Source organism: Cyrtonyx montezumae, unplaced genomic scaffold, assembly GCF_038088225.1.
Source record: "Cyrtonyx montezumae isolate F1298 unplaced genomic scaffold, pur_monq_1.0 scaffold_45, whole genome shotgun sequence".
NCBI classification, from domain to species: Eukaryota; Metazoa; Chordata; class Aves; order Galliformes; family Odontophoridae; genus Cyrtonyx; species Cyrtonyx montezumae.
The window spans coordinates 1,045,537-1,072,340 of record NW_027072051.1 but is presented as its reverse complement, the minus strand read 5'-3'; the positions used below and the strand labels follow the sequence as shown (position 1 = coordinate 1,072,340).

Genomic DNA, 26,804 nt, shown 5'->3' with positions numbered 1-26,804 from the left:
CCACCCCCACCCCCACCCCAACCCCCCGGAGCACCGAGCGGGAACCGGGGCGGTGAGAGCCGCGTGGGGCTGCGGGGGCGGGGCGGGGGACGTGGGGCTGGGACCCCCCCGTTTTGGGGCTGCGGGGTTCTGTAGGGTTTGGGATGCTGAGAGCACCGGGAGTGCGGCCGGGACCACGTTTCTTTGGGGCTGGGGTCGGGGGCTGGAGACCCTCCAGGTGTTGGTGCTGGGGAGCCCCAGGTGTGGGGCTGGGACCGTCCCCGGTGTGGGGCTGGGGTTCCGCTGGGGTGGGGAGGCTGGGATCTCCCTTTTGGGGGTGGGATGGGGTTGGGTGAGGATGTGGGGCTGGGGACCCCCCCGGGTTTGGGACCCACGAGATTCGGGCTGGACTCCCCTGGCTGTAGGTCTGTGGTCGCTGGGATGGGGGTGGCCTGGGGTGCAGGGCTGCCCCCCCTTCCCCCGGTGTTTGGGCTCACCCCCCCCGCGTGCTGCCCCGCGCTGTCCCCGCGTTCACAAAGCCCCGTTGTGTCCGGTGCTGGCGGAGCTGTCCCCAGCGGGAGCTGTGCCCGTGGGGGGGACGTTGTGGGGGGGCCACGGGGTCACCCCTGCTTGCACCCAGGTCGCCCATGGGCTCCGGTGCCGCTCGCTGACCGGGTGCGATGACGGAGGAGCGAGGTAGGGCAGCTGCCCCAACACGGGGACCCCCTCCGTGTCCTCATACACGGGGGGGGGGGGCTGGGAACCCCCTGTGTGTCCCCCTATGTATCCCCCACACCCCCCCCCCATCACCCCCAGAGATCCAATTCATCACCGAGGAGAAGTTCGACTTCGGCATCCTGTCCCCTTCCGACAGGTGAGACGGGGACACGTGTGACATAACACCGCGTGCCCACGCACGCGGGCACGTGTCCTCCCACGGCGGGGGGTCCCGGGGTGACACGTCACCTGCCGCCCTTCACCCCCAGCCGTGAGGATGATGACGATGATGAAGAGCCCCCAGGGGGTGCGGGCGGGCGCTGGAGCCCCCTGAGCGGGGCCGGGCTGGAGGAGATGGTGCGTGAGGCCACGCGCCTGGCAGCACAGCTGCAGCAATGCCATCTGTCCCCACTGCCCTCCGGCCCGGGGGGGGGCAGCCCCCGCAGCCCCCGCCGTGAGACCTTCGTGGTGAAGGACAGCCCCGTGCGGGCGCTGCTGCCCACCGTGCCCGCTGCTGGTGTCCCCAAGGTGGGTGGCACTGGGGGGGGAGGGGGCACGGCTGTGGTGTGGGGTGCAGTCTGCATCCCTGTGCCCACCCCACACCCCGCTCTTCCAGGAGTCCCCCCGCAGTCGCCCCTCGGTGGCACCCAGGGGAGCTCCCAGCAGCAGGGGGACCCCCGGCCAGGGTGGTCCCCCCCGGCCGTGCCCACCCCGTGGGGCTGTGGCACGGGGCAGGTCCGAGCCCCTCCGTGCAGGGGCAGCAGGTAACGGGGCGGGGATGGGGGCGGCCCTGGGGACACCATTGGGAACGGGTACAAGGGCTGTGCCCCCCCCACCCCAACCCCCACCATCACTCCCAGCACAGACAAAGCCGAGGAGCAGCACTGCCACCCCCCCGACCCGTGCACCCCGTGCCAGGGCCGCCACCGCTGCCACCCCTGTCCCCAGCAGCCGCCCCCCCCCGCCTAGTGCCATCCCCAAGCCCCCCGGGCGGGCTGGAACATTGGGGACTGCACCACGTGGGAGGGGACCCCCCCGGAGCAGCCCGGCTGCACCCAGAGGTAGGGATGGGGACCGTCCCCTCCTGACAGCATGGGACCGCCCCGTGCCTCAGTTTCCCCACACCCGCTCTCCCCCCAGGTGCAGCCCTCGGGGTGGGGGCTGTTTCGAGGTGCAGAGTTGCCCCCCCCAGCAGCCGCCTGCAGCCCCCCCCGCAAGACGGCAGCCAGCAGCACCCCGCGGTGACAGCATCGCCTGCACGGGGAAACTGAGCCACGGGGAAGGGGGGGGCACAGTGAGACCCCCTCCTTTCTCACCCCCCCCCCCAAGGGAGGAGGCAGAGGCTCAGGTTGGGTTTTGCTTTAATTACAAAAGGTCACACCAGCAGTAGGAAACCCCCCCAGCCCACCCGCCCTGCAAACCCAGGGGTCCCTCACCCCCCCACGTCCTGCACCCAGCCCTATGGCACCGCCTGAGCCTTGCCTGGGGGGGGGACGACACACCAAGCCTGGGGCAGAGAGGGGGCACCATGGCATCCACACCCTCCAAATGCCCCCCGCCAGTGCCACAGCACAGCCGAGCAAGGGTGGTGGCTGTGTGCCCCCCCCTCCCTACCCCGTCCCCCTCCTGGGGGGGCTGGCATGCTGCGGGGGGGCCCTATATTTTTTTTTTATTATTTTTCCTGTATTTTTTAAATAAAACCCTCCATGGGGCAGCGGTGCAGCGGGCAATTCCTGGGGTACCCCATGGCACTGGGGGGGGGGAGGCAGGTCACCCCATGCCACACAGCTGCCCCATACCCCCAGGAGGGGGGGGGGCAGGCAAATCCCTGCTGGCTGCAGGGTCCAAAGTGCAATGGGAGCTCTGTGCCCCCCACCCTGTACCACCCTCTCCTCCCCCCCCCGGCCCTGTTGTCCCTGGTGGTGGTGGTCCCTGTTAGATGGAGGTCTCGTCGCTCCTGCCAGGGGGGTGGGCACGAAGGGGTGGGGTGGGGGGGGGTAAAACGAGACAGACGGATGCGTGATCACGGGGGGGGGCGGGGGTGCAAGTGCCCTCCACGCTCGCAGCACCCAGCACCCACCCAGACAGACAGAGATGGAAAGGGTGGGGGGAGGGGAGTGCGCACCCCCCCCCCCCTCCAGACCCTCACGTGTTAATGAAGAAAATTAAAAAACAGAAATCTGGGTTGGGGGGGGAGGAGAGAAGAGCAGGGTTAGTGCGAGGCGTCCCTGGTGCGGCCCACGGGGACGGAAGCAGCCCCCACCCATGGGTGTCCCAGTGGGCCCCCGCGCACCCAAAGGGCACCCCATGGGAACCCCATGAGTACCCAATGAGAACCCAACAAACACCCAACGCCAACCCAAAGGGCACCTAGTGGGAACCCAGCAGGGGCCCAATGGGAGATCAGCGAGGACCCCGTGGGAACCCAGTGGGCACCCAACCCGTGTCCTTACACCCAGCGGGGGCCCAATGGGACCTCTTACACGCAACGGACACCCAACGGACACCCCAGCCCTCTGTTAGCACCCACTGCACGCAGTGTGCATCCCATGGGGGTGGGCATCCCATGGGGGTGGGCATCCCATGGGGGCCCCTCCCCGCCCCCCGCCCATCTCCCAGCACTCACTCGGAGCCGGAGGAGTCCTCGTCCACAGTGCCGGCTTTGATGCTCATGGCGATGGGCGCCGCACCGCTCAGCTGCTCCTGGAGGCTCTGCCGGGGCCGGGGCGGCCCTGCCCCCCCCCGTTGGCTGCCGTCGCTCCCGGAGGAGGCGGCGGGGGCGGCAGGGGGGGGCGGGGGCCGCGGGGCAGCACCGCGCTCGGTGATGGGCGGCAAGCTCTTCTTCTTCAAGATGCCTACAGGGACCAGAGTGGCACCGGAGGGACGCGGAGCGCCGCGCCCGGGGGTGCGGGTGCCCGTACCTTTGTGCGGGTGGGGGAGGGGCAGCAGCGGGGGCAGCCTGGGGGGTCCGTCCCCCCCCTGCACCGGCTCCACGCGCAGCGGCTCCGCGGCCCCGTGCCCGTCGCTCTCGCTGGCTGTCGTCACGAACTCCCCGGGCCAATACGGCCGCGCCGGGACCACCGCGCTGTCACCTGCGGTGGGGATGGGGACGCTGAGCCGGGGGGCACCCCGCGGCCCCCCCCCCTTCGCCCCCCCCACCCCAGACCCCCGTGGGGGGGTTTACCGGTGGGTGTGGGCGGCTGCTCGGGGCGCAGCAGCGCATCCCAGGCGGTGCCGCCGGGCTCATCCTCGCTGTCCGAGGAGTGCGTGGAGCCGTAGGAGCCGCTGGGGTCCTCCTCCAAGGACAGGTCGCTGTCGGAGTCGCTGTCGTGCTCTGCGAGCGGGGGGGGGGGGGCGAGGGGGGGGAGGGCGGAACTCAACGAGTGCCCCCGCGCTGCGAGCTGAGCACCGACACGCTCACTGCACTCACCGTGCTGCGCGTCCGCGGCATCCAGGAGCCCGCCCTGCTCCGCCGGCACGCGGCCGCCGTTCAGCCCCGCGTCCTCCCTGCACGACGGCGGTGACAGCGGTGACACGGCTCCCCCCCCCACCCCCCCGACCCCACCCCACCCTGTGCTCACCCCTCCCCGCACCTGAGCACGAAGGGGATGTAGCTGTGCTGGCTCTTGGCCGCGCTGTGCAGCGATCCCGAGGAGTCCCCGCAGGGCGCCTGGTACAGCCGCCCGGCCACGTAGGTGGTGTCACAGCTGTACGCCTGCGGGCACGGGGACGGGCACGGGCACGGGGTGCTGGCAGCAGGTGGCACCGCACCGCCGCGTTCTCCACCCCGCAGCCGCGTCACTCACCGTGGTCAGCGTGGATTTGGTGACCGACGCGGGGTCGGGACCGTGGACGCGGGTGCAGGCGGAGCGCAGGCAGTGCCGCACCTCCCGGCTCAGCACCACGCACACCAGGAAGAAGAGGGGGCCCTGGGGTGGGAGGGGGGCGTGGGTGGGAGAGGGATCCCATTCGGGTGCCCCCCAGTGGCACCTCAAAGCCGGTGAGGGTCCCTCTTTGTGTCCAATGGTCGCTCCCACGGGGCAGTGTGGGGCAGTGGGGGGCTGTGGGGGGGGGTACCTGGAGGCAGTTGGAGATGGCAAAGAGGTAATGGAAGAAGATGGCATCGCTGTTGACGGCGAGCAGGGCGAGCAGCCAGGCCAGGCTGGGCAGCACCAGCACCACCAGTGCCGTCTGCAACCCAGAACTGGGGGGGGGGGGGAAAGGTGTCAGCACCCCGGGGTGTTGTGGGGCAGGACCCCCACATGGGCCCAATCCTGTGGGGCCGTGCTGTGCATGGACAGCTCTGCCACCGGTGGGTGCCCCTCGTCCTTTGTGTATCCCTGGCGCCCAAGGGTGCCCTGTTCCCCACTCACTCACCTCGTGCCCTTCTTCTCGAAGCCCTGGGGGGTGGCACAGGATGCCCTGGCTGCCAGCACGAGGAAGAAGACGCCGGCCTATAGGGCAGGGGGTGAGGGAGGGCTGCCATGGGGCCTGTTCCCCATACGTCCCCCATGCCCCATCAGTCCCTCGTGCCTTACAGATCCCACAGATCCCCCATATATCTCTATGCCTCATATCCCATATACTCCACACATTTGCTATGGCCTATATATCCCCCACATTCTCTATGTCCCACACACCACATGCCCCCCAAGGCCAAATACCCTCTACACCCTATACATTCTATTCAGCCCATATGCTCCCTATACACCACATTGACCCTATATATCCCATACATCCCCTGTACCACACATCCCCTCCCTGTGCCCCATATACCCTACCTACTCCATTTGTACCCTAGGCCCCCATATATCCTATATGCTCCATATATCCCCCACACCCTACGTGCCCCCTCTGCCCCACACATCCCCACGCGTCGCCATCCTCCGCACCGCCACGGCGCAGGCGCTGGGCCCCGCCAGGCTCCACACCAGGCTGTCGTGGATGGAGAGCCAGCAGAAGTCGGGGTTCCCGTAGCCCTCAGGGTCCAGCCCCACCGCCAGCCCTGCACAGCCACGTGTGGGCGAGGGCCTCAACTTGTGGGGTGGGGGGGAAGGGAGGGAAGGTCCACAGGGGCGTGACCTCACCGGTGATGAAGGCGGGCAGCCCCCAGCCCAGCACGTGGTAGAAGCGCATGGGCCCACGGTCGACGTGCCGGGGTTCGGTGCGGCGCCGGTACAGGTGCAGCGTCTCCAGCAGCGCCCACCCCACGGCGCTCAGGTGCAGGAACTGCAGCAGGATGGCCACCACCGTGCAGGCCAGCTGTGGGGCAGAGGGTCAGGCAGGAAGCACCCACCCCAGACCACACCCCCCAGGAGCCCCGTCCACCTTATAGCCCCCCCCCTTTCAGCCACACCCCATTGGCTCCGCCCTCAACCAGCCCCACCCATGCTAGGCCCCGCCCAAACTTCTCACCCCTCCCCTTTCCCTTCCACGCCTGTACAGGTCCGTGACCCCCCCCCCACCCCCCGGCCCCTCCGTACCGGCAGCTCGGCCTGGTTGATGCCCAGCAGGAAGACGAGCTGTGCCAGCAGCAGCGCGCAGGCACCGTGCCGCCGGATGCTGTGGCGGTTGGAGCGCAGCCCCCGCAGAGCCCCCAGCACCAGCACGGCCAGCAGCAGCCCCGCCAGCGCCACGCCCAGCGAGCCGTAGGTCAGCGCTGCCAGCGGCAGGATCTCCCCGTTCTGCCGGGCACAGAATCAGCAGGCCACGCCCCCCGGGGGGCACGCCCATGCTTGGCCACGCCCCCTCCCTCGGGACACCCCACCCGAGGTCGTCGGCTCGTGGCCCCGCCCACGGTGCCACACCCTATGGGGAACGCTTGGACACACCCGTACAAAAAGCCCCGCCCACCTCTCTGACCCCACCCCCATTTAGAGCTCCACCCACTGATTGACCACGCCTCCATGCAGTGCCCCATCCATCATTGGCCCCGCCCTCACGCAAAGCCCCACCCACGATTGGCTCCGCCTCCGTGTACAGCTCCACCCACTGGCTCCGCCCCAACAGCTTTGCCCTGCCCACAAGGACACTCCCCCAGCATGCCAGCCTATGGGGAGCCTCGCTCCTTGTTTAGCCACGCCCCTATGGAGAGGGCCCCCCCACTGCTGTGGAAGCCCCGCCCACATCTTGGCTCCACCCCTTTCGGCCCCATTCACAGAACCCCTCCCCTTTCCACAAGCCCCGGCCCCCCTAGCCACAGTACCACGTGCCACCCCATCCGTGCCCCCACACCCCGACCCCCCCACACCCCCCGGTCCCCACCTCTCTCCGGGAGATGTCCATGAGCACAGCGAAGCTCGTCATGTGGTTGCATTGGCAGCTGACGTGGCTCTGGTTCCGGAACACCACCTCGCAGCCCCGCGCCGACCAACCGCCCGCACCGCCCGCCCTGCCAGGACACCCCAACTGCGACACCCCACCTGCGACACCCCACCTGGGACACCCCAACTGGGACACCCCACCTGCGACACCCCAACTGCGACACCCCACCTGGGGACACCCCAACTGCGACACCCCGCACTGGATGGCACTGTGCTGCCCCATCCTTGTGGCACCCCACGGTGCCCCCCACCCACCCCCCCCCCGTGCCCACCCCCCCCCCGTGCCCACCCCCGCGTGCCCCCCCCCCCCGTGCCCACCACCCCCCGCGCCCACCCCCCCGTGCCCATCCCGGCCCCGTGCCCACCCCCCGTGCCCACCCCCCTGTGCCCACCCCGGCCCTGTGCCCACCCCCCCGTGCCCCCGCCCCGTGCCCACCCCCCGTGCCCACCCCCCTGTGCCCACCCCGGCCCCGTGCCCACCCCCGCCCCGTGCCCCCGCCCCGTGCCCACGCCGCCCCGCTCACAGCAGTGAGTGGTTCCAGAAGACACAGATGGGTTTGGAGCGCTCCTGCGTTTCCAGCAGTCGGAACTGCAGCGTGATGGGTTTCTCCAGCGCCCGCCCCGCCCGCCCCGCCGCTGCGTGCACGCTGATGCTCACCACGGGCGTGTTGATGATGGGACGCTTGGGCACCCTGAGGGGTCAGCGGGTCAGGGGGCTGCACCCCCTGCAGGCAGCCGGCACCCTCATCTCGGCACCCCAATATCCCCCACTGCCCTGTGGGCACGCCAAGGACGCCCCGTGCGCCCCCCACGTCCCGGCCCCTGCCCTATGCCCCGATGCTCGCCAGCCCCCTGGCCCCCTCCCCAGCCCTGTGCCCCACACCCCCCCGTGCCCCCGTGGCACCTGAGGCTGCGCTTATCGGTGTCGTACTGCTCGGGCAGGAGCCCCGCCAGCGTGCGGTAGATGATGACGCTGGCGATGGCCTGGCCCCCGCTGGGCTCCGGGTGCCGCTTGTGCCGGGTCACCAAGGTCACCTCGTCCTCCTCCTCGTCCCCCGTGGCCTCTTCATCTTCCTCCTCCTCCTCCTCCTCATCCTCCTGCTGCTGCTGCCCACCTGTGCTCGGCGATGCTTTTCCATGCCCAGCAGCGGGGCCTGGGGTGGGAGGGGCTGGGAGCCTGATGCCGTGTCGGCCCCACAGCTGTGCCCCACACGTGGTTACCCCCCAGCCCTCCTCCCAGCCCCACAGCCACGCCCCCACAGCCCTTCCCACCCCACGGCTGCACGGTGCCCCACCCCCCAGCACTCACGCTTGCCCTCGGGGGGCCGGAAGACGCTGTCGGGCAGGATGACGGTGGTCTCCAGGTCGGGGGGTTTCTCCCCTCGCAGCGCTTCGTAGCGCGGCAGCCGCGCACCCGCGAAGCTGCCCTTATCCAACCGCACCACCGACACCACTGCGGCGGCACCGGGGCGTCAGCGGCGGCACACGCAGACCCCTGCGTGCGCACAGCTCCCCAAGGACGACCACAGCATCCCCCCCCCCCCCCAGCGCTCACCGATGTTGGGGGTGACGATGGTGAAGGGGCTCAGGTAGGTCTGCCTCATGTTCTGTGCCAGGGCGCTGGCGTAGTCCTCGAAGTGCTTCAGCAGCCACGCCGTGCCGCCCTCCGTCTGCTGGATCAGCTCCCAGTGCCGCTTGTTGCTGGCGTCCAGCAGCGCGCTGCCCACCCGCAGCAGGTTCTGGGCACGGGGAGGGCGGCTGAGTGCCCCCGCTATGGGGCACGGAGCCCACCCTGCCCAGCTCCCGTGGGCACCCGCCTCCACCACCACCCATCATCCGTCTCCTCCACCACCCCACAGCGGAGGGCACACCGGGGCACCGCGCTCCCCACTCCATCACCCCCGCCCCCCCCCCTTCAGCACCCCACGGGCCCCCACACCTCGGTGAAGTGGACGTCCTGCGTGGCCGCCAGGCGGAAGCCGTGCTGGGCGCTCTCGTGCTGCAGCAGCCTCGCTGCCAGGCGGTACGCCAGGCGCACGTCGCTGCCGAAGTAGGCGGCCGTGTGCCGCGTGGCATTGTGCAGCTGCAGGGCCACGCGCTGCGACTGCGCCGTGTCCAGCACCGACTCGTTGCGCACCAAACGCTCCGCCTGCGGGGCACGGCACCCTCAGCCCACCCGTGTGTGTGTCCCCCCCACCCCCGTGATGCAACCCCGCACCCCCCCTCCTCCCCGCGAGCTGGGGACACTCACGAAGCCTTTGAGGGCGGCGAAGGCCAGCGAGGTGCAGTTGAAGAGGTTGGGGGGCAGCCAGCCCTTGTGCTCGTCGCAGTGACGCACCGCTGTGCCTGGGGGGGTGGGGACAGCGGGGACATTGGGGACGCCGCGCAGCCCTACACCCATAGGGCTCTTGGGGTGCTGGGATATGGGATAGCAGCGCGGAGCTCTGCGCCCCTCCTGTGAGTGCTTGGGGATGGGGCTGCCTGCACCGCCCTCTGTCCCCCATGGACCCCTGGGGCCGTGGGGTGGCAACGGGCAGCCCGTGTCCCCACGTCCCCTCTGCACCCATGGAGCACGTGGCGACACCGTGCAGCTCTGCCCCCTCGCCCATCTCCAATGGGATCCCTGGGCACCGTGCAGCCCCATCCCCACACCCCCTCACCGATGGAGCCCTTGGGGCACGGGGCGGCAGCGGGCAGCCCGAAGCGCGTCCTCGGCCACCAGATGCTGGCCTCGATGGCACGGGGACAGCTGTCGTAGTTCACTGCGGGAGGCAAAGGGTGCGGGCGTCAGGGAGGGGGGGCACGCCGGTGCCGGGGGACCTCGTGGTGCCACCACCCACCTTCGCAGCCGCTGGCTGTCACCTCGGCGAAGGGGTTATCGCAGCGGTCGCAGTGGCGCCCGATGACGCCGGGTTTGCAGGGGCACTGCCCACTGGTGGCATCGCAGAGACGTGACAGGGACCCGGTGGGGTAGCAGTCACACAGCAGGCAGGCATCGCTGCCCGCCGGGCGGTAGTGGTTCTCCTGGAGGGGGCACGGGGGGGGGTCGGTGGGGCTGTGCCGGGTGGGGGCACTGTGGGGGATGGTGGGGGGCACTGACCTTGCAGCGGCACTCGCCTGTTGTCTTGTTGCAGTCGGGGTCGAAGCCTTTGGCGACGTCGCAGCTGCAGGGGCCGCAGGTGGGGTGCCCCCACCAGCCCCGAGGGCACGGCTGGTCCACCCTGCATGGGCAGCGCGGCACAGCATGGCACAGCACCGTGGGGTACCACACAGCGCGGCACACGCATCCTGCACAGCCCCGTGCCCTCCTCAATGCCACTGTGCCCCCCAACTCGGCCACGATCCCCTTTCCATGAGCCCCACATCCGCTGCGCCCCTCCTGTCCCCCCCACGCCCCCCTCCCCCCTCACCTGTGCTCGCAGTACGGCCCGAAGTAGCCCTGGGGGCACTCGCAGGCGTAGCCATGGGGGGCACCCACTCTGCGCACGCAGCCGCCCCGGTGCTCGCAGGGGTCGAGGGCGCAGGCACTGATGCAGCTGTCACCAAAGTAACCTGTGACACCGGGGGTGAGGTTGGGGACCATCCCGGGGTGGTGGCAGGGCCTTGAGCGCCAAGCCACGGAGGCGGCAACGCCCATGGGACGGGGACAGTGCCCGGGAGGTGGCAGCCCCGGACACACAGTGCTGGCGCTCACCCGGGTGGCAGCTGCAGGAGAAGCTGTCCCAGTCGTCGCTGCAGTAGCTGTGGGGCGGGCACGGCCCCGAGTCGCAGGGGTCGGGCAGAGCGCAGCCCCCCTCCACGTTCACCCGCGTGGCTGCTGCCACCTCCAGTGTCACCGCGCTGCCCGTCGTCCCCACGCGCACGCCCTGCGGCACCGCCCGACCCCGGGCACGTCCCCGTGTCACCAGGACCGTGCCCAGCACCCGCGTTGTGCCCCCTGCCCCCACACCTCACCGTGCCCCCGCGCCACGTTCCCGTGCCCACCCCCACAGAGCACTGTGCCCACATCCCATGTCACGTTCCCCACCCCCGTCCCACATACCCCCCCCACCCCCCCGGCCCCATACCTGCACGCAGCCGCGGAAGCCGTGCTCCACGTGCCCGCCGTCCCCCTGCAGCCCCCCGACACTCAGCGCCCGCAGCCGCAGCCCCTGCAGCCCCTGCAGCCCCCCAGCCACGTCGGCCACCGCCTGCAGGCAGAGGGGCACTGAGCTCTGCGGGTACCGGGGATCCCCCCCCCACGACCCCGTGTCCCCCCCCACACCCCAGCACCTGGTGGCGGCCGTAGTCGAGGGCGAGGAGCAGGAGGGTGGTGGGGGGGGCACGGCCGGGGTCCCCCCGCAGCTCCAGCTGGAGGTGGTGCCAGGCGCCGTCGTTGACCCGCGCGTGGGGCAGGCGCAGCAGGGCCAGGCGGGACCCCCCCTGCCACACGCCCGCCTCCGCCTGCCCCTCGCTCAGCTGTGGGGCACAGGTATCGCCGCGCCCGTGTCAAAGAGCCCCGGAACGGCAACGCCTCCCCGTGGGGTAACCACCCCCCCCCGCTGCAGCCCCCCTCCCCCCCCAGTCCCCCATCAGTATCCCATAGGCCCCAGGACACCACCACCCCCTGCTCTGCCCACACCGCAATACCCCCCCCAGGGCAGTACCCCCCCCGGCACGCCCCCCAGAACTACTGTCCCCACATCCATCCCTCACCAGGACAATAAAATAACTTCTCCCCCACAACAGCCCCCCCCACCCCCGGGTCAACAACCCCCCCAGAGCAATCCCTGCAGGGCAACACCCCCGTCACCCCCCCACCCACAGCCCCCCAAGCACCATCCCATAGGGCAATACCCCCGCTCCCGTAACCTCCACACCCGTAGCACCCCATGGGCATTTCCCCCCATACCAACGGACCCCAGGGCATCCCCCCACGGTGCATCAACCCCACACCCCAATACCCCCCACCCACCCCCCACCCCACCTGCAGGGTGAGCGTGGCCAGGGGCCCGGCGGAGGCGTGCAGCAGCACCCCGTGGGGTCGGCGCGTGCGGAACATCAGCCCCAGGTGCCAGGGCAGCGGCAGCGGCAGCGCCAGCCCGCTCCACACCACCACGCTGCTGCCCAGGAACCGCTGCGGATTCGCCATCTCTGCGGGGCACGGAGTGAGGCAGACCCCCACCCGGTGCCCCAAAACCCTCCCCATCCCACCCCCCCCCCCCCCCGTACCTTCCTGGCACGTCTTGCCCCCGAAGCCCAGTGGGCAGCGGCAGCTGAATCCGTCCCACTCGTGCACGCAGGTGCCCCCGTTGTGGCACGTGCCGCTGTCACACACCGTCTTCTTGGCGGGGCAGCCTGCAGGGAGGGGGGGGCACAGGTGACCCCCGGAATGGCACCGTCCCCCATCCTGACACTGGGCAGGGCCTCACGGACCCCCAGTGCCATGTCCCCACCCCAGGAAAACACAGGGACCCCCAACCCAATATCTCTAAACCCAAAGGGCACAGAGACCCCCAGTAACCCCCAGCCCCACATCCCTATACCAAATGGACATCGCAACCCCCTCCCCCATAAACACACCCACACCAGAGGGACACAGTGACCCCCAGCCCCACACCCGGGACCCCGAGGAGCCCCCGGCCCCCTCCCCCCCCCCACCTGGCACGGTGCCGTTGTTGGCGATGAAGGCGGCCATGTCCACGGGGCGCTCATCCACGCGCAGGTGCCGCATGCAGCCCACGAAGTGGCGGCTGCGGATGGGGAAGCTCTCGGGCAGGGTGGGCACACCGCCCAGCAGCAGCGGCCCCGTCAGATCCAGCGACCTGCGGCACCGATGGCACCTGGTGGGGTCGGGGGGGGAGGGGACACGCGCGAGCGAGGGCCCCCGTTTTGTCCCCCCCGCACCCCCCCCCCCGTCCCCCTCCTCACTTCTTGGAGCCGGACTGGGTGCCCTGTGCTGCACATGAGTAGTTGCCCAACACGGGGCCGAACTTCAGGGCCATGCCCACGTCGCAGTCGTCCACCGCCACCACCGCCACCTTCTGCTCCGAGGGGCCCTGAGGCAGCCCCGACTTCCCCAGCACGGGCTGCGGGCACGCCGTGAGCCCCAGGGACAGCCCTGCCCCCGCCCCAGCAGCCTTCGTCCCCCCCACCATCCTCCTCCCAGTGAGGCTGCAGCCCTTCCTCTTCCCTCCGTCCTCTTCCTCAGCCCCATATCCACACCCCCGCTCCTCTCCCGCCGTCCCCAACCTTCCACACCACTTCTCCATCTTCTCACCCCCTCCGATCCCCACCCCAGCCCCACTCCATCCTCTCCCTCCATCCCCCCCCATATGCCCTCTCCTCTCCATCCTCTCCCTCCATCCCCATCCTCCTCTTCATCCCCCACATCATCCCTGCGCTCCCTCCCCTTCCTGCTCCCTTCCACCCTCTCCCTCCCACCCCAAACCACTGTCCCCCCCAGCTCCGTGTCCCCATCCCAGTGCCCCCCCCACGCCCCCACCTTGTTGTAGTAGTGCAGCTGCACCCGGTGCCACTGCCCATCACTGACACCGCCCGGAACGAACGGGGACACCGTGGTGGTGGTCTCACCTGCGGGCACCGCACGGTGCGTCAGGGCGGGGGGCACCGGGGGGGGGGGGGGCACCTGGGATGCGGTGCTGGGCGGTGACACAGGGCAGGGACGCGTGGGATGTGGGGCAGGGGATGCGGTGCCGGGGGGCGCGGCCGTACCCGCGGAGAAGGTGAGCTGGATCTGCTCGCGGACGATCTCCAGCGCCACGAAGTCGTGCTTCTCGTTGAAGCGGCCGTTGTAGAGCAGCAGCGCGTCCCGCTCCTCGGTGGCAAACCTGGCGACGCGGGGCGGTGTGCTGAACCCCCCCACCTCATGCTGCACCCACCCCCGACCCCCACCCCACCACCCCACATGCACAGGGCACCCCCCACCCCCGGCTCCATTCTCCCCACTGACCCACAATCCCATCCACCACCCCCCAGGTCAATAGGGCACCCCCGGCCCTATTGATGCTCACCACCGCCCCCCCCCCTCCCCCCCCTCGTGGGTGCCCCCATCCCGTGCCCCCCCCGGGGCTCACGTCAGGGTGAGGGTGAAGTGGAAGCGCTGCCGAAGGCCCCGGAAGGTGACGAAGGAGCGCGGGGGGAAGCTGCGGGTGCTCATGGTGCAGAAGGGTTTCTCGTAGTGCCCGGGGGGGCACTCGCAGCGGAACCCCCCCACCAGCAGGTTGACGCAGGTGCCCCCGTTGCGGCAGACCCCCGGTGCGCAGCGGCCACGGCGGGTGCTCAGCTCACAGTGCTCACCTGCGGGGGGGGCACCCTGCTACTGACCCCCGGCACCGGGGTGTCCCCCCTCCCCCCCCCCCCCGAGCATCTCCAAACCCTGCTCATCCCCAGCTCCATCGCCATGGCAACCACCTCCCATCACCATGGCAACCGAGACGAAGCCACCCCCCCCCCTCTCCCAGCCAGCTGGTCCCCCCCACCCTGGGGGTGTCCCCAGTGCCATCACTCCCAGTGTGACCACAGTGTACTCCCCCCCCTCCCAGAGCCACAGAGGGGAGCAGGCAGCAGTGGCAGGGTGTCCCCTGCATGCCCCAAAGGGTTCCCTGTGTGTCCCCCAGGTGTCCTTTGGTGTCCCCTCAGTGTCCCAGCGGTGCCCCTCCCCAGTGATGTTCTGTGAGGACCACAGCGGAGGGGACAGAGGGGACAGTGGGGGCAAGGAGGGGACGATGAGGGGCACAGAGGGACCCTGAGGGATGGGGAGCCTGGGGGGGAATAGGGTGAGGTCTGGGGGCAGGATGGAGGGGTGGGGGCAGGCGGGGGGGGGCAGAAAATGGGGGAGATAAGGGGGTGGGAGACATAGGGGAACGGAGGGATAAAGGATGGATGGGGGATGGACAACAGAGAACTAATGGGGGCGAAGGAGAGGGAATGAGGAAGGGCTGAAGGGGAAAGGGAGGAAGGGATGGAGGAGGGGTGGGGGCCTGGAGGGAAGGAAGGGGTAATGGGATGGAGGACGGGGGACGAGGGGGGGGTGCTGTGTGGATGGGAGGGATGAGGGCGGACGGGTGGGGATGAACGACGGAACGAGGAGCGCCTGAAGAACGGATGGTGCATCTTGGGTGGGTGGGTGGATTCTGGGGGCACAGATGATGGGGGGACGGAAGGAGGACGGCGGCGGAGGGCTCTCACCAGCGAAGTCCTCGTGGCACTCGCAGGTGTAGCCGCCCTCGCGGCTCCGGCAGCGCCCGTTGCCGCCGCAGGGGCTGGAGAAGCAGAGGTCCACCTCGGTCTCGCAGTAGTCGCCGGTGAAGCCGGGCGGGCAGCGGCAGCGCAGCCCGGTCACGGGGTGGATGGGCCGGAACAGGACGGTGTCGGAGGCGAGGAAGGGCGCCGAGCTGTCGAACTTGAGGACGGAGACGCAGCGCATGTAGTTCTCGCAGGGCTCGCGCAGGCAGATGTTGTCGTCGAAGGGCAGCACGCGCTGCGCGGAGATGGCGGCCAGCAGCGAGCGGTTCAGGTACAGCCGCTCCTGGAGCTCCTCCGAGGAGAAGAAGCGGGCGCCGCGCGCCGAGCCCGGCAGCCGCACCGACAGGCTGACGTTGAGGATGCGCGCGGCCGCCACGTCCGTGTCCGTCTGGATGTTGAAGAGGACAACGCGGTGCCGCGGGGCAGCCAGCACCGCCGCCACCCCGTCCAGGAAGAGGCTGAGCAGCGGAGAGAGGAAGCGCTCCTGGGACATGTCGGCCAGGCGCAGCGTGATGCTGTTGCTCAGCATCTCGTCCGTGATCACCGTCACGCGCAGCGTGCACTGCGCCGTGGCACTGTGGACTCCGTCTGTGGGCAGGAGGATGGTGGGGGTCACCGCGGTGGCTCCTGATGGCCGTGGCCGTGGATTGAGCAGCACCACGGTGGCACCTGATGGTGGCCATGGGGTGGGGACCCAACTTGTCACGGTCACCACGGTGGCACCTGATGATGGTGGCCATGGATTGAGCACCCAACTCATCATGGTCACGATGGTGGCACCTGATGGTGGCCATGGGGTGACACTCGTCTTGTCACGGTCACCACGTTGCCACCTGATGATGACGGCCATGGGGTGAGAACCCAACCTGCCACGGTCACCATGATGGCTTCCAATGGCTGTGGCCAACTCACCATGGTCACCTCAGTGGCACCCAACAGAGAGGGCTGTGGGGTGACCACTCAACCCACGGCCACCACGGCAGCTCCTGGTGGCCACGCAGTACCAACCCAGCTGGTCCCGTTATGGGGTCAGCGCCCACAATTCCTCCTCCACATCCTCTCCCTCCTCCTCGCCGCGTGGCAGAGGGACAGACAGACAGACGGAGGATGGGAAAAGAGTGGTTGGAGGACAGATGGACAGAGGGACAGCAGGCAGGGGGAGGCGGCTCGGGGGATGGGGTGGGTGACGGCCGGCGGTGGTGGCCAGGGGCTGGGGGGAGGGCGTTGCCATGGCGGTGGCAGCGGGGGCCCAGCTATGCCCGGGGCCTTTGTTCCTTGGCTCCTGCGTAGGGGAGCATGGGGGGGCTCCCAGCACACCCCCTTTGTGTGGATGGAGCAGGAATGGCAGTGTGGGGGGGGTAGGTACACAGGGATGGGGAATGGGGACACTGCAGCTGCAGGCAGTGTGCTATGGGGGCTGGGGGGAGGGCTTGGAGGGGGAAATTCCACACTCAAGCTTCCCCCTCTAGAAATGGGGTGAGAAAGTTCTCCCACATGCCTTCAGCGTGGGGCTAATGGGAAAACTGAGGCAGGGAAGAAACAGGAAAGGGAGGCAGGATTTGAGGAGGGGGAACCAAGCACCCCCACCCCTATTCTCTGCCCCCACAGAACTCAGGGCTGAGCACTGACGGCCCCCAGCCAACTCCTTTGTGCCTCAGCTTCCCCCAGTGGGGCAGCCTGGACCCCCAACACCCCTCGGCCTCAGCAGGGTTCCCATTCCTGCCGTCCCCCCCGTGGCAGGCAGAGGTCCAGCGGGGATGTGCTGCCCCCAGACGCTCCCACGTGGTGTCGGGCAGGCAGGAGGGTCCCAGCCCCATGAGGCACCGTGACTCAGTTTCCCTCCCTGCCATCACCCACCAATTCCACCCTAAAGTCTGAGCCTCCCCACAAGACACCCTCAGATCCGGATGGGACACCCCAAGAGCACCCCATGGGGGGGGTCCTTACCCGACACCGAGACCCTCATGACCGCCTCCAGCGGGCGGTTGTTGTCCAGCGCTGGGCTGAGGCGCAGGTCCCCGGTGTGGGGGTCCAGCAGCACCAGGTTGAGCTCGTTGCCTTGCTCGAAGGCGTAGGTGAGGCTGTCGGACACGTCGGGGTCGCGCGCGGGGATGCGCCCGATGACACCACCGGGGAAACTGCCCGAGCGGTTGGTGATGTAATTGTTGAAGACGATCTCGAAGTTCCTCAGCTGGGGGCTGTTGTCGTTGGCGTCGCGCAGGCGCACGTGGACGGTGGCACGGCTCACCAGCGGGGCCGAGGTGGCCTGCACCACCATGACGTACTCCGCTTTGGCCTCGTAGTCCAGGTCGGCCAAGGCGGTGAGCTCCCCGGAGAAGATGTCCAACTGGAAGACCTCGGGGATGTTGCCCTCCACGATCTGGTACATGATCTGCGCGTTGGGGCCCTCGTCGGGGTCGGTGGCGGTGACGCGGGCCACCACCAGCCCGATGGGGCTGTTCTCCTCCACGAAGATGTCGAACTCATCGCGCTCAAACACTGGAGGGTTGTCGTTGACATCCAGCACCGTCACCTGGATCTCCACCGGCGTCCTCCTGGCCGGCACGCCCTTGTCGACGGCGTACGCCCGCAGGGCATAGAGCGGCACGTTCTCCCGGTCCAGGCGGCGCAAGGTGCGCACGATGCCCGAGGTGGACTCAATGATGAAGTCGCCATCACCATCGTCACCGCCCTGGAAGGTGTAGAAGACCCTTCCGTTGAGCCCCGAGTCGCGGTCGGTGGCCGAGACCTGGAGGACGCTGGTGAAGGCGGGGACGTCCTCGTAGACGGAGCCCTGGTAGGAGTCGCGGAGGAACTGGGGCGCGTTGTCGTTGACGTCGCTCACCAGGATCTCCAGGTAGGTGGTGTCGGACTTCTGCGGGATGCCGTTGTCCCGTGCCGTGATGGCCAACGTGTAGGACACCTGGTCCTCGTAGTCCAGCTCCATCTGCGTGGTGACGGCCCCCGTGTCGGGCGCGATGCGGAACTGCGGGATGCTGTCCTCCATCAGGTACGTGATGCGGGCGTTCTCCCCCGTGTCCTCATCCGTGGCGCTGATGACCACCACCGTGGTGCCCACCGGGCGGTCCTCGTTGACGTTGACGGTGTAGTGGGAGCTCTGGAAGACGGGTCGGTGCGTGTTGGCGTCGGTGACATTGACCACCACCTGCGCCGTGTCCTGGCGCGTGCCATCGGAGGCGGCGACGGTGAGCAGGTAGTGCCGCTCCAGCTTGTAGTCCAGCGGCAGGGCGAGCGACAGCAGCCCCCCGCCGCTCTGGCTGGTGATGGAGAAGCGGTTGCGGGTGTTGCCGCTGGAGATCTGGTAGGTGATGACGCTGTTGGCGTCGCGGTCGACGGCGGAGACGGTCAGCACGCTGCTGCCCACGGCCGCGTCCTCGTTGAGGCGGGCGCTGTACTCGCGCTGCGTGAACTCGGGGCTGTTATCGTTCACGTCCAGGACGGTGACGCTGACGCTGGCCGACGACGCCATGGGGGGGCTGCCCTGGTCCTGCGCCTCCACCCCGAAGCTGTAGAAGTCCACCGCTTCCCGGTCCAGCTCGGAGGCCACCACGATCCACCCGGTGCTGTTGTTGATGGCGAAGGGGAAGCCGGCGCCGGTGTCCAGGAGGGTGTAAGCCAGCCGGGCGTTGTCCCCCGAGTCGGCATCGATGGCTTGCACGTGGATCACAGAGTACCCCACGGGCACGTTCTCCAGCACGGTGGCCTGGAAGGGCGTGCTGACGAAGATGGGCGCGTTGTCGTTGACATCCAACACCTGCACGGTGACCAGGCCGCTGGTGTTGGACAGCGGCGGCCGCCCGCCGTCCTGCGCGCGGATGCGCAGCGTGAACTCCTTGCTGACCTCGTAGTCCAGCGCGCTGACCACGTCCAGCGCGCCCGTCTGCGCGTCGATGTAGAAGTGGCCGCGCGTGTTCCCGCTGACGATGCTGTAGTGCAGCAGCGCGTTGCTGCCCTTGTCGCGGTCGGTGGCCGTCACCCGCAGCACGGCCGTGTTGGGCAGCGCGTCCTCGGGGACCTGCGCCACGTAGCGCTTCTCGCTGAACTGCGGCGCGTTGTCGTTGTCATCCTCCACGGCGATGTGCACCGTGGCCGTGGAGCTGCGGGGCCCCGGCTCCTGGCCCTGGTCCGCGGCCTCCACCCACAGCTCGAACGCCTCCACGGCCTCGCGGTCCACGGGGCCGCGGGTGCGGATGACGCCGGAGCGCGGGTCGATCTCGAAGACCTCGTTGGCGCCGCCGGCGTTGAGCAGCCGGTACTGCACGTTGGCGTTGGGGCCGGCGTCGCCGTCGGTGGCGCGCACCGTGAGCACCTCGTAGCCCACCTCCAGGTTCTCCCGCACGCTCTCGCGGTACTCGTGCTGCTCGAAGGTCGGCTCGTGGTCGTTGGCGTCGCTCACCGTCACCGTCAGCGTGGCCATGGCGCTGCGGCGCGGCGTGCCGCGGTCCACGGCCGTCACGCGGAACACGTGGGTGCTCTTACTCTCGCGGTCCAGCGGAGCGGCCGTGGTGACGGCGCCGCTCTCGGGGTCGATGGAGAAGAGCGCGTCCGAGCGGCTGTCGAACAGCGCGGCCATGGCGTAGCGCAGCCTGCCCGCCTCGCCCGCGTCGGGGTCGGTCGCCGTCACCCGTGTCACCGCCGTCCCCGCCGGGCGGTTCTCCGGCACCGCCGCCTGGTAGCTGGGGGGCTGGAACTGCGGCGCCGCGTTGGGGCTGCGGCGGAGGCGGAGGGGGAGCGGAGCGCCCGGAGCGCTGCGGGCGGTGCTCGCGGTGCCAGCGGGGAACCGGGAGCCCCCGGAGCGGGCAGCGCGTGCCGCGTTCTCGGCGCTCCCGGTGCCCCCGCGGCCGCCCCTCCCCGGTGCCGCCGTCCGCGGTGCTCGCGGCGCCTCCGCGTCGTCGGGTTCCGCCGGCGCTCATTGTGCTCCCGGTGCCGTTTGTCCCCACGCTGTGTGCGTCACGCGCGGTGCTCCCGGTCAATCCGTGGCCTCGTGCCCCGCTGCAGGTGCCGGTGCCGCCGCTCCCGGTGCCGCGGGATCCCCCCTCGCTCCCGGTGCCGCCCGCCGCAGGCCCCGCTCCGCCGCTGTCCCCGGTGCCGCGGTGCGACGGCGGAGCGGCGGGCGGGCAGGTGCCGGTGCCGGTGCCGGTGCCGGTGCCGGTGTCGGTGCGGCGGGGCCGTCCCGGGGCAGCCAGCAGCAGCAGTGCCAGCAGTGCCCGCAGCAGCAGCGCGGCCCCGCGGGCGGGCGGAGCGCCCATGGCGCGGTGCGGCCGCTGCCGCCGGTACCGCTCAGCCCCGCGCCGCCGCCCGCGCGCGCCCGCCGGGGCGGGGCCGACACCGTGCGGGGCTGCGCTGCGCTTAAAGGCGCCGCCGCTCCCCCTCCGACCCCCCCCCACCCCCCCAACCCGCCCCACCGGCACCGCCCCGCCCTCCGGCACCTGCCCCACCCGCGGGCACGCGTATGCACGAGGCGCGATCCGCGTGCACAGTACCCCCGCCCACGCGCGTGAGGGGTGCGCGCACCCGCTCGCCCGTGAACACACACAGACACGCGCGTGTGTACCCCTGAGTGGGCACCGACACGCGGGCTCACGCGCGCACTCACCGCCACGCGCACGCTGACACGCGTGTGCCCGCACAGACGTACATACGTGTTCGCCCGGGTTACATGTACGTGCGCACACACGGACGCGCACCCACGCACGCGGCAGGGGTGCATGTACGCACACGTCCCGCGCGCGTTGCACGCGTGCACTCACACGCACCCAACTTTAAGACCCCCCCAGAGCTGGGACCGGAGTGGAAAGGGACTTGCGGGAACTGGGACAAACTGGGAGAGCGCAGCGGGCACTGAGCGCTGGGGAGCAGCGGGGCAGAGCGGGAGCACTGGGATTTGGGGGGGGGGGGGAGGGGGGCCGGGGGACCCCGGGAGCAGCGCGGAGCCGTTCCCCGGTGCACGGAACGGGTCGGGCGGGGACAGCGGAGCCGCCCGAGGACCCCCACCCCACGCCCGGTGATTCAGCGGCGCGCCCCGCCCTGCCCGGGGGCTCCGGTGCCCTTCAAAGGCGCTGCCGGGACGGGGCGGGCAGAACCGGCCGGGCGGGGTGCTGCGGGGCTGGGGGGGGCCGGCGCCGATCCGCTTCCCCCCCCCCCCCCCCCCTCCCCCACACACCTTTCCCGTGGGTGCAGCCCCGAGTTTCCCACGCGCGACACGCAGTCGTCCCCAGTGGCTGACACCGCCCCCCCCCTTCAATCTCTGCCCACCTCCGCGGGGGTCCCGGCGGCAGCTGGGCCAGGGGGGCCCCGGCCCCTCGTTGAATTACAAATGGGATCGGCCTTTGTCTGCGCCATTGTGTGGGGCCAACGGTGGCCCCCGCGCCCCAGCTGCTGCCACCAGAGGGGCAGACACAGCCGCAAAAGCCCCCACCTCCACAGCAACGACGCCCCCCCCCCAGGCCCCCACAGCCCCACGCGTGGCTCAGCAGCTCTCTTTGCTTTATTGGGTCGAAGGAGGGGAAGGTTTCCGCCCCTGCCATGCGGTGACCCCGCTCGGGCTGCGGGGGGGAGGGAAGGCGGGGGGGGCTGGAGCCCCATTACTGTCAGTCCTCTGCCCCGTGGGTGCCGTGGGGCCGCGTGGGGACCGGCAGCTCCCCCCACAGCCACGGCCCGAAGCGGTGGAGTCGGTCGGCGCGGAGCTGAAGGACTCAGGCGCTGCTGACGCCCATGTTCTGCATCTGCTCCTCCAGCACCCGCTCGCCCCCCCCCCGCCTTCTTCCTGCCGCCCTCCTGCTGCTTCTTCTGCTTCTTGGACAGCTCCTGCTCGATGGGGGCCGGCTTCACGAAGGGGATCATCTGCCGGAGGTCTGTGGGAGGGGCAGAGGGAACGGATCGCAGCCCGCGGGGGTCTCCTGGCCCCGGAGCCACGGGGAGGAGGGGGGGGGCACTACCTGGGGGCATGAAGTCCCGCAGCCGCTCGGGGACGACGATGCCCTCGTCGGTCTGGTAGTTCTCCAGGATGGCACAGATGGTGCGGGTGGTGGCACACATCGTGGCATTGAGCATGTGCACGAACTCCACCTGCAGAGGGGACGCGTCGGAGGGGGCGGGGGGGGGTGACACGAGGGAAAAGAAGATGGGAATGGGGTGGGGGGCACCACCCAGACCCCACCCTCACCTTGTCCATCATCTTCTTGGTCTGCCCGAAGCGGATGCGCAGGCGCCGTGCCTGGTAGTCCGTGCAGTTGGAGCAGGACACGAGCTCACGGAATGCCCCCGAGCCCGGGAACCAAGCCTCCAGGTCCAGCTTCTTGCTGGCAGCGTGGTTCAGGGCACCTGGAGGGGGGGCAGGGCAGTGGTTATGGGGCGCAGCCGGGCTCCAAGCCTGCAAAGCCACGTGAGCCCCCGCGTGGCAGAGCAGAGGGCGGAAGGAGCCTCAACGTGGGCACATTTTCCTAACAGGAGGTGCTTGGGGTGCCCCCCTCTTCCAGAGGCACAGTGGGGATGAGCCAGCGTGGCCCCACAGCGTGTGCCCGTCCCGGTGCCACCTCCCCTTGGCAGGTGTGGGGACACACAGCGTGGGAACGTGAGCCAGCAGTGCTCTCGGACAAAGGAAGCTGAGCTGGGAAATGGGTCAGGGTCACGGTGGCAGAGGTGCTGGGCTGCTCAAGGCCAGCACGGCACAGAGACGGGGGGAGGAAGCCCCCGCCCCAAAAGCCAGCACCACACACAGCCCCACGGCGCAGAGCCGTACCCGAAACGATGTTGACGATGTGATAGGGGATCCCCAGGGCTTGGTAGAACTCCTCGGCCGTGGAGATCATCTCATCAAACATCTCCCACGACTTGTTGTCGTGCGGCGAGGCGTAGACGAACTGCTCGATCTGCAGAGAGCGGCCCCACGTCGGCCCCGGCCCCACCCCCACCCCCAGCCCCATCCCCACCCCGACCCCATCCCCTCCCCCACCCCCAGCCCCACAGCACACAGCCCCTCTCACCTTCTCGAACTGGTGCACACGGAAGATGCCGCGGGTGTCGCGGCCGTGGGAGCCGACCTCCTGGCGGAAGCACGTGGACAGCCCCGCGTATTTGATGGGCAGATCCTCCGGCTTCAGCCACTCGTCGCGGTGCAGGGCGGCGATGGGCTGCTCCGAGGTGGCAATCAGGTACTTCTCGTCGATGGAGCTGTCCTCGGCCTTCTCGCTGCCTTTGCCGATCACCTGGGGAACGGAGGAGGGGACCGTGGGGATGGGAAGGAGACACCGTCCTCCTTCCCCAGCCGTTGTCACACCACGAAACCCACAGCCCTGGCACGGACGCCCAGTCCCCTGGCAGCAACGTTTTCCAGGAGCGGTGCGGAGAGGGGAACAGGACGGCTGCAAAGTGGGTCGCAAGAAGGGGAGCAGCTGCCGTTTGCTGGCCTCCTTTCAGGGCCCTGATGGCCTCCTGCCAGCTCCTGACAGCCAAGCTGCCTCCCGTCACCACATCGCCGTGACAACCGGCTGCGTTGGCTGGGGACCGCCAGGCCCTCCTCAGAGCAAGGCAGACCCAGAGCTGCCACCTTGCTGGGACAAGTGGGTGGCAGCTGGCTGCCCCCCGGCAGGGGGAGGCACACAGCACAGGCCGGGCAGGACAGCCGGTCCCCGAGGGGACGTGGGTGCCAGGCGGCGAGACACCGAGAGCCAGCGGGCGTCGGGCTCACCTTGTAGAGCTCCTCGTCAAACTGGCTGAGCTGGGCCACCTCCTGCATCACCTCCTTCCTCATGAAGAAGGGCGTGTAGATGGGAGTGTAGCCCTTGGAGCGGAGGCTCTGCAGGGCGTACTGGATCAAGGCCTGCTCCAGGAACACCAGGGGACCCTGCGGGACGGGGGGGGGCCGTCACTGGTCACACACACCTCGCTGTGACATCCCCATGGAGCCCCGGGCTGCAGGGGTGGGCTCTCACCTTCAGGAAGTAGCCCCGGCTTCCCGCCACAACAGCCCCCTTCTCTCCCTCGTAACCGTCCACCATCACCACCAGGTCCACGTGGGAATACTTTTTCCTGCAGGTGCAGTCCCCCCAGATCCGCTCCACCTTGTTGTCCGCATCCTGCGCACAGGGGAGGGGGTCAGCACATCACCCCTCCTCCCCAGGGCCGTGGTGGGATCCGCGTGCCCCCCACCGGGCAGTTTGGGAACGGGGCTCCCAGTGCCCTCCCTTCCCCGCTCCCCCAGCCCCACGCAGGGCCCCCCATCCCGCCCCAGGCTTTGCCACCCGGCAGTGACCGGACGCAGAGCCTGGAACCCCAGCGCTGATCCCTGCTGGTCACTCATTGTGCGGCCACTTGGCAGCCGGCCCAGCCCGATTGTGCTCCTCCAGCAAAATATTCCTGCTGGATGAATGGGGGCAGCGGACGAGATCCCAACCCCCCCCCCCCCCCCCCCCCCCCCACCCCCGCTCGCCGCGAGTTTCCCATGTATTCCCCGAACAATGCTCTGTCTGAGCTGCTCTTTGTGCGCTCCCGGCAGGAAACGCTGCCTTGTCATGCAGATTTCATTCACCTCCCACCGATCTGAGCGGGCACCGCCCCTCAGCAGCGTGTCCCGCTTTGATGCCCCAGCCCGGCCGGCCCCACGGCCCCACAGCCCCACCCGTACCTCGTCGTTGCTGATGGGCACGGAGGGGTGCAGGAGGTTCCCGATCTCCCGGAGGCTCTTGAAGCGCTCCGCCTCCAGACTGACGCGCTCCGCGTCGCACTCGAGGATGGCTTCGTCGATGAGGAGACGGACCTTCTTGATCTGGGACACCTGCAGCCCCTGTGCAGGGAGGAAAAGTGCTGGGGGGTGGGGGCTGAGCGCGGTTCATCGCAGCCCCAGCACACACGGCCTCACACACCCTGAGCGCATCCAACGGCAGCCGGAGAGGACAAAGCCCCAGCATCAGTCAGGCTCGACAGCAGGGAGCAGCCAGCAACCATGGCAGCAAAAGCCGACCAGCGTCACGCTCATTACACAGCGTGCTTAATGAAGGGGGAAGGTGGGCAGGCAGCGAGGGAGGGCCTCCGGGGAACAGCAGCCACTGAGGCTGCCCAGATCCCCCAGGAAACTGCAGGATGGGTCAGTGACCGAGCTGCTGCACGGCGGCGGTGGCCTTCGGGTGAATGACACAGGGAAAAAGCTGGCTTGGGACCAGGAGAAATGGGGAGCCCCCCGGGATGGAGCCGTGGGGGATGATCCGAGCGGTGCTGGGGATCCACCCAACCCACGGAGCAGGGGGACAGGGTGGGACTCACCCCCAGGACGTCGGCTGTCAGCTCGTCCAGGTTCTGTGCGCTCTCTGGCACAGACTCGTCGCTCCCTACGGGCTCCTTCTTCTACAGCACAAGAGAAGAGAAACCCCACCAGGGTTTAAAGATCCAAGCAAGAAGGTAAAAACATCCTTTAACGTCGGGGAGAGGCTGGCGAGGCCCTCACCTTCATCTTGTCCCCGATGGTTTTGCTGCACAAGTTCTTCAGCTTGTTCAAGTTATCAGCACGAAACCTGCCTGCAGAGAGAGGGGAGGGAGCCGTCAGGGGGGCTGCAGCGCGGGATGACCCCTGCAGTGCCACCACGAGCAGTGCTGCAGCTCTGGGGTTTCCTTTAAATCCACCGGGAGCAACGCTGCACCACTTGGACCCCAAAATGTGGGGCTGCTGAGGGTCTGGGTGGGCCCAGGGCTGTGGGGTGAGACTGCAGTGCTCTCGTTTTGCTCAGCAAAGTCTCGCAGGGACAGGAGAAGCCGGAGTGAGGACAGCAAGGGGACACGTGCAGGTCCCACGGGTGGCACCGAGGTGTCCAACCCCAGGTCCCCTCCGCAGGGCCGGCACAGCGGGACGGGATGGGACACGGAGGGGACGTGGGGCGCCTCCCAGGGCTGCACTGCGATGTCTGCACTGAGGGCACAGCGCTGCCATCCCCTCCCACGTGGGGCCGTGGCTCAAAGGCATAACCCGGCGCCGGGCACGGGGCTGAGCCTGGGATTGCATCAGCCGCGGACGGACAGCGCTGGGGACGGCGGGGGGGACACGCGTGGCCCTTTACACGGCCGTGGGGCCGCGCAGGGCCCGGCTCGGCCCCCCCGGGGCAGCTCCCCACCCCGCCCCCCGGCCCCACGGAGGGCCCCCCCCGCCCCGGGCCTCGGCTCGGCCCCAGGGGGAGAGCAGCTCCGCGGGGCCGGGAGCCGTACGGAGCAGCCGGGGCTGAGGGACCCCGAGGAAGGCCCGGGCCGCCCCCGCCCCACGTACACCTCCGCCAGGCGCCGTCCGCCCGCACCAGCGCGTCCACCAGCGCCGGGTCCTTGAAGCGCTTCCGCTGCATCTCCCGCACGGCCGCGGGGTCTCCGCCTTTGTCGGCGCGGAACAGGTCCAGGTCCAGCACCATGGCGGCGGCGGCGGCGGCGGAGCCCGAGCGCGGTGACAGCGGCGCTGCCCGCGTCCGTTCCGCACTGCGCCTGCGCCGCAGGGCGGGGCCCGCGCGGAGCCGCCGAGAGAGGGCGCTGTGCGGGTAGAGC

General features: G+C 69.7%; 3 protein-coding genes across 3 annotated transcripts; 1 reads left to right on the top strand and 2 right to left on the bottom strand.

The window, feature by feature from the left end:
* Positions 1 to 6: 6 nt before the first annotated feature.
* On the top strand, positions 7 to 2,408 carry PSRC1 (proline and serine rich coiled-coil 1). The gene is made up of 7 exons (XM_065747554.1): positions 7 to 52; positions 620 to 675; positions 796 to 853; positions 966 to 1,224; positions 1,313 to 1,460; positions 1,557 to 1,757; positions 1,837 to 2,408. Exons 2-7 carry the CDS (start codon positions 660 to 662, stop codon positions 1,965 to 1,967), a joined length of 813 nt encoding a protein of 270 aa, XP_065603626.1. The 5' UTR covers positions 7 to 52; positions 620 to 659; the 3' UTR covers positions 1,968 to 2,408.
* CELSR2 (cadherin EGF LAG seven-pass G-type receptor 2) lies at positions 2,041 to 20,563 on the bottom strand. Its single transcript, XM_065747555.1, is given in 36 exon segments — positions 2,041 to 2,653; positions 3,323 to 3,551; positions 3,618 to 3,788; positions 3,881 to 4,030; positions 4,127 to 4,203; positions 4,290 to 4,411; positions 4,503 to 4,625; positions 4,774 to 4,900; positions 5,074 to 5,150; positions 5,589 to 5,701; positions 5,784 to 5,958; positions 6,180 to 6,380; positions 6,961 to 7,087; positions 7,544 to 7,711; positions 7,924 to 8,173; positions 8,329 to 8,472; positions 8,575 to 8,758; positions 8,959 to 9,168; positions 9,271 to 9,365; positions 9,680 to 9,781; positions 9,860 to 10,043; positions 10,120 to 10,240; positions 10,430 to 10,571; positions 10,714 to 10,885; positions 11,087 to 11,209; positions 11,292 to 11,477; positions 11,986 to 12,152; positions 12,231 to 12,356; positions 12,660 to 12,823; positions 12,930 to 13,087; positions 13,504 to 13,592; positions 13,734 to 13,849; positions 14,096 to 14,318; positions 15,210 to 15,854; positions 17,214 to 20,128; positions 20,130 to 20,563. Coding segments are annotated over 36 exon segments (8,805 nt in total). The 5' UTR covers positions 20,537 to 20,563; the 3' UTR covers positions 2,041 to 2,631.
* A 1,419-nt stretch (positions 20,564 to 21,982) lies between these two features.
* SARS1 (seryl-tRNA synthetase 1) lies at positions 21,983 to 26,731 on the bottom strand. Its single transcript, XM_065747479.1, is given in 12 exon segments — positions 21,983 to 22,042; positions 22,044 to 22,141; positions 22,226 to 22,355; positions 22,453 to 22,610; positions 23,029 to 23,158; positions 23,273 to 23,494; positions 23,977 to 24,132; positions 24,221 to 24,364; positions 24,913 to 25,071; positions 25,548 to 25,628; positions 25,729 to 25,799; positions 26,539 to 26,731. Coding segments are annotated over 12 exon segments (1,545 nt in total). The 5' UTR covers positions 26,675 to 26,731.
* Positions 26,732 to 26,804: the final 73 nt, after the last annotated feature.

Bases quoted from the DNA above. Each gene is read 5' to 3' on its own strand.
- PSRC1 (XM_065747554.1), top strand. The intron at 1,461-1,556 runs GTAACGGGGCGG...CATCACTCCCAG, and splicing joins CCTCCGTGCAGGGGCAGCAG to CACAGACAAAGCCGAGGAGC. The intron at 1,758-1,836 runs GTAGGGATGGGG...CTCTCCCCCCAG, and splicing joins CAGCCCGGCTGCACCCAGAG to GTGCAGCCCTCGGGGTGGGG.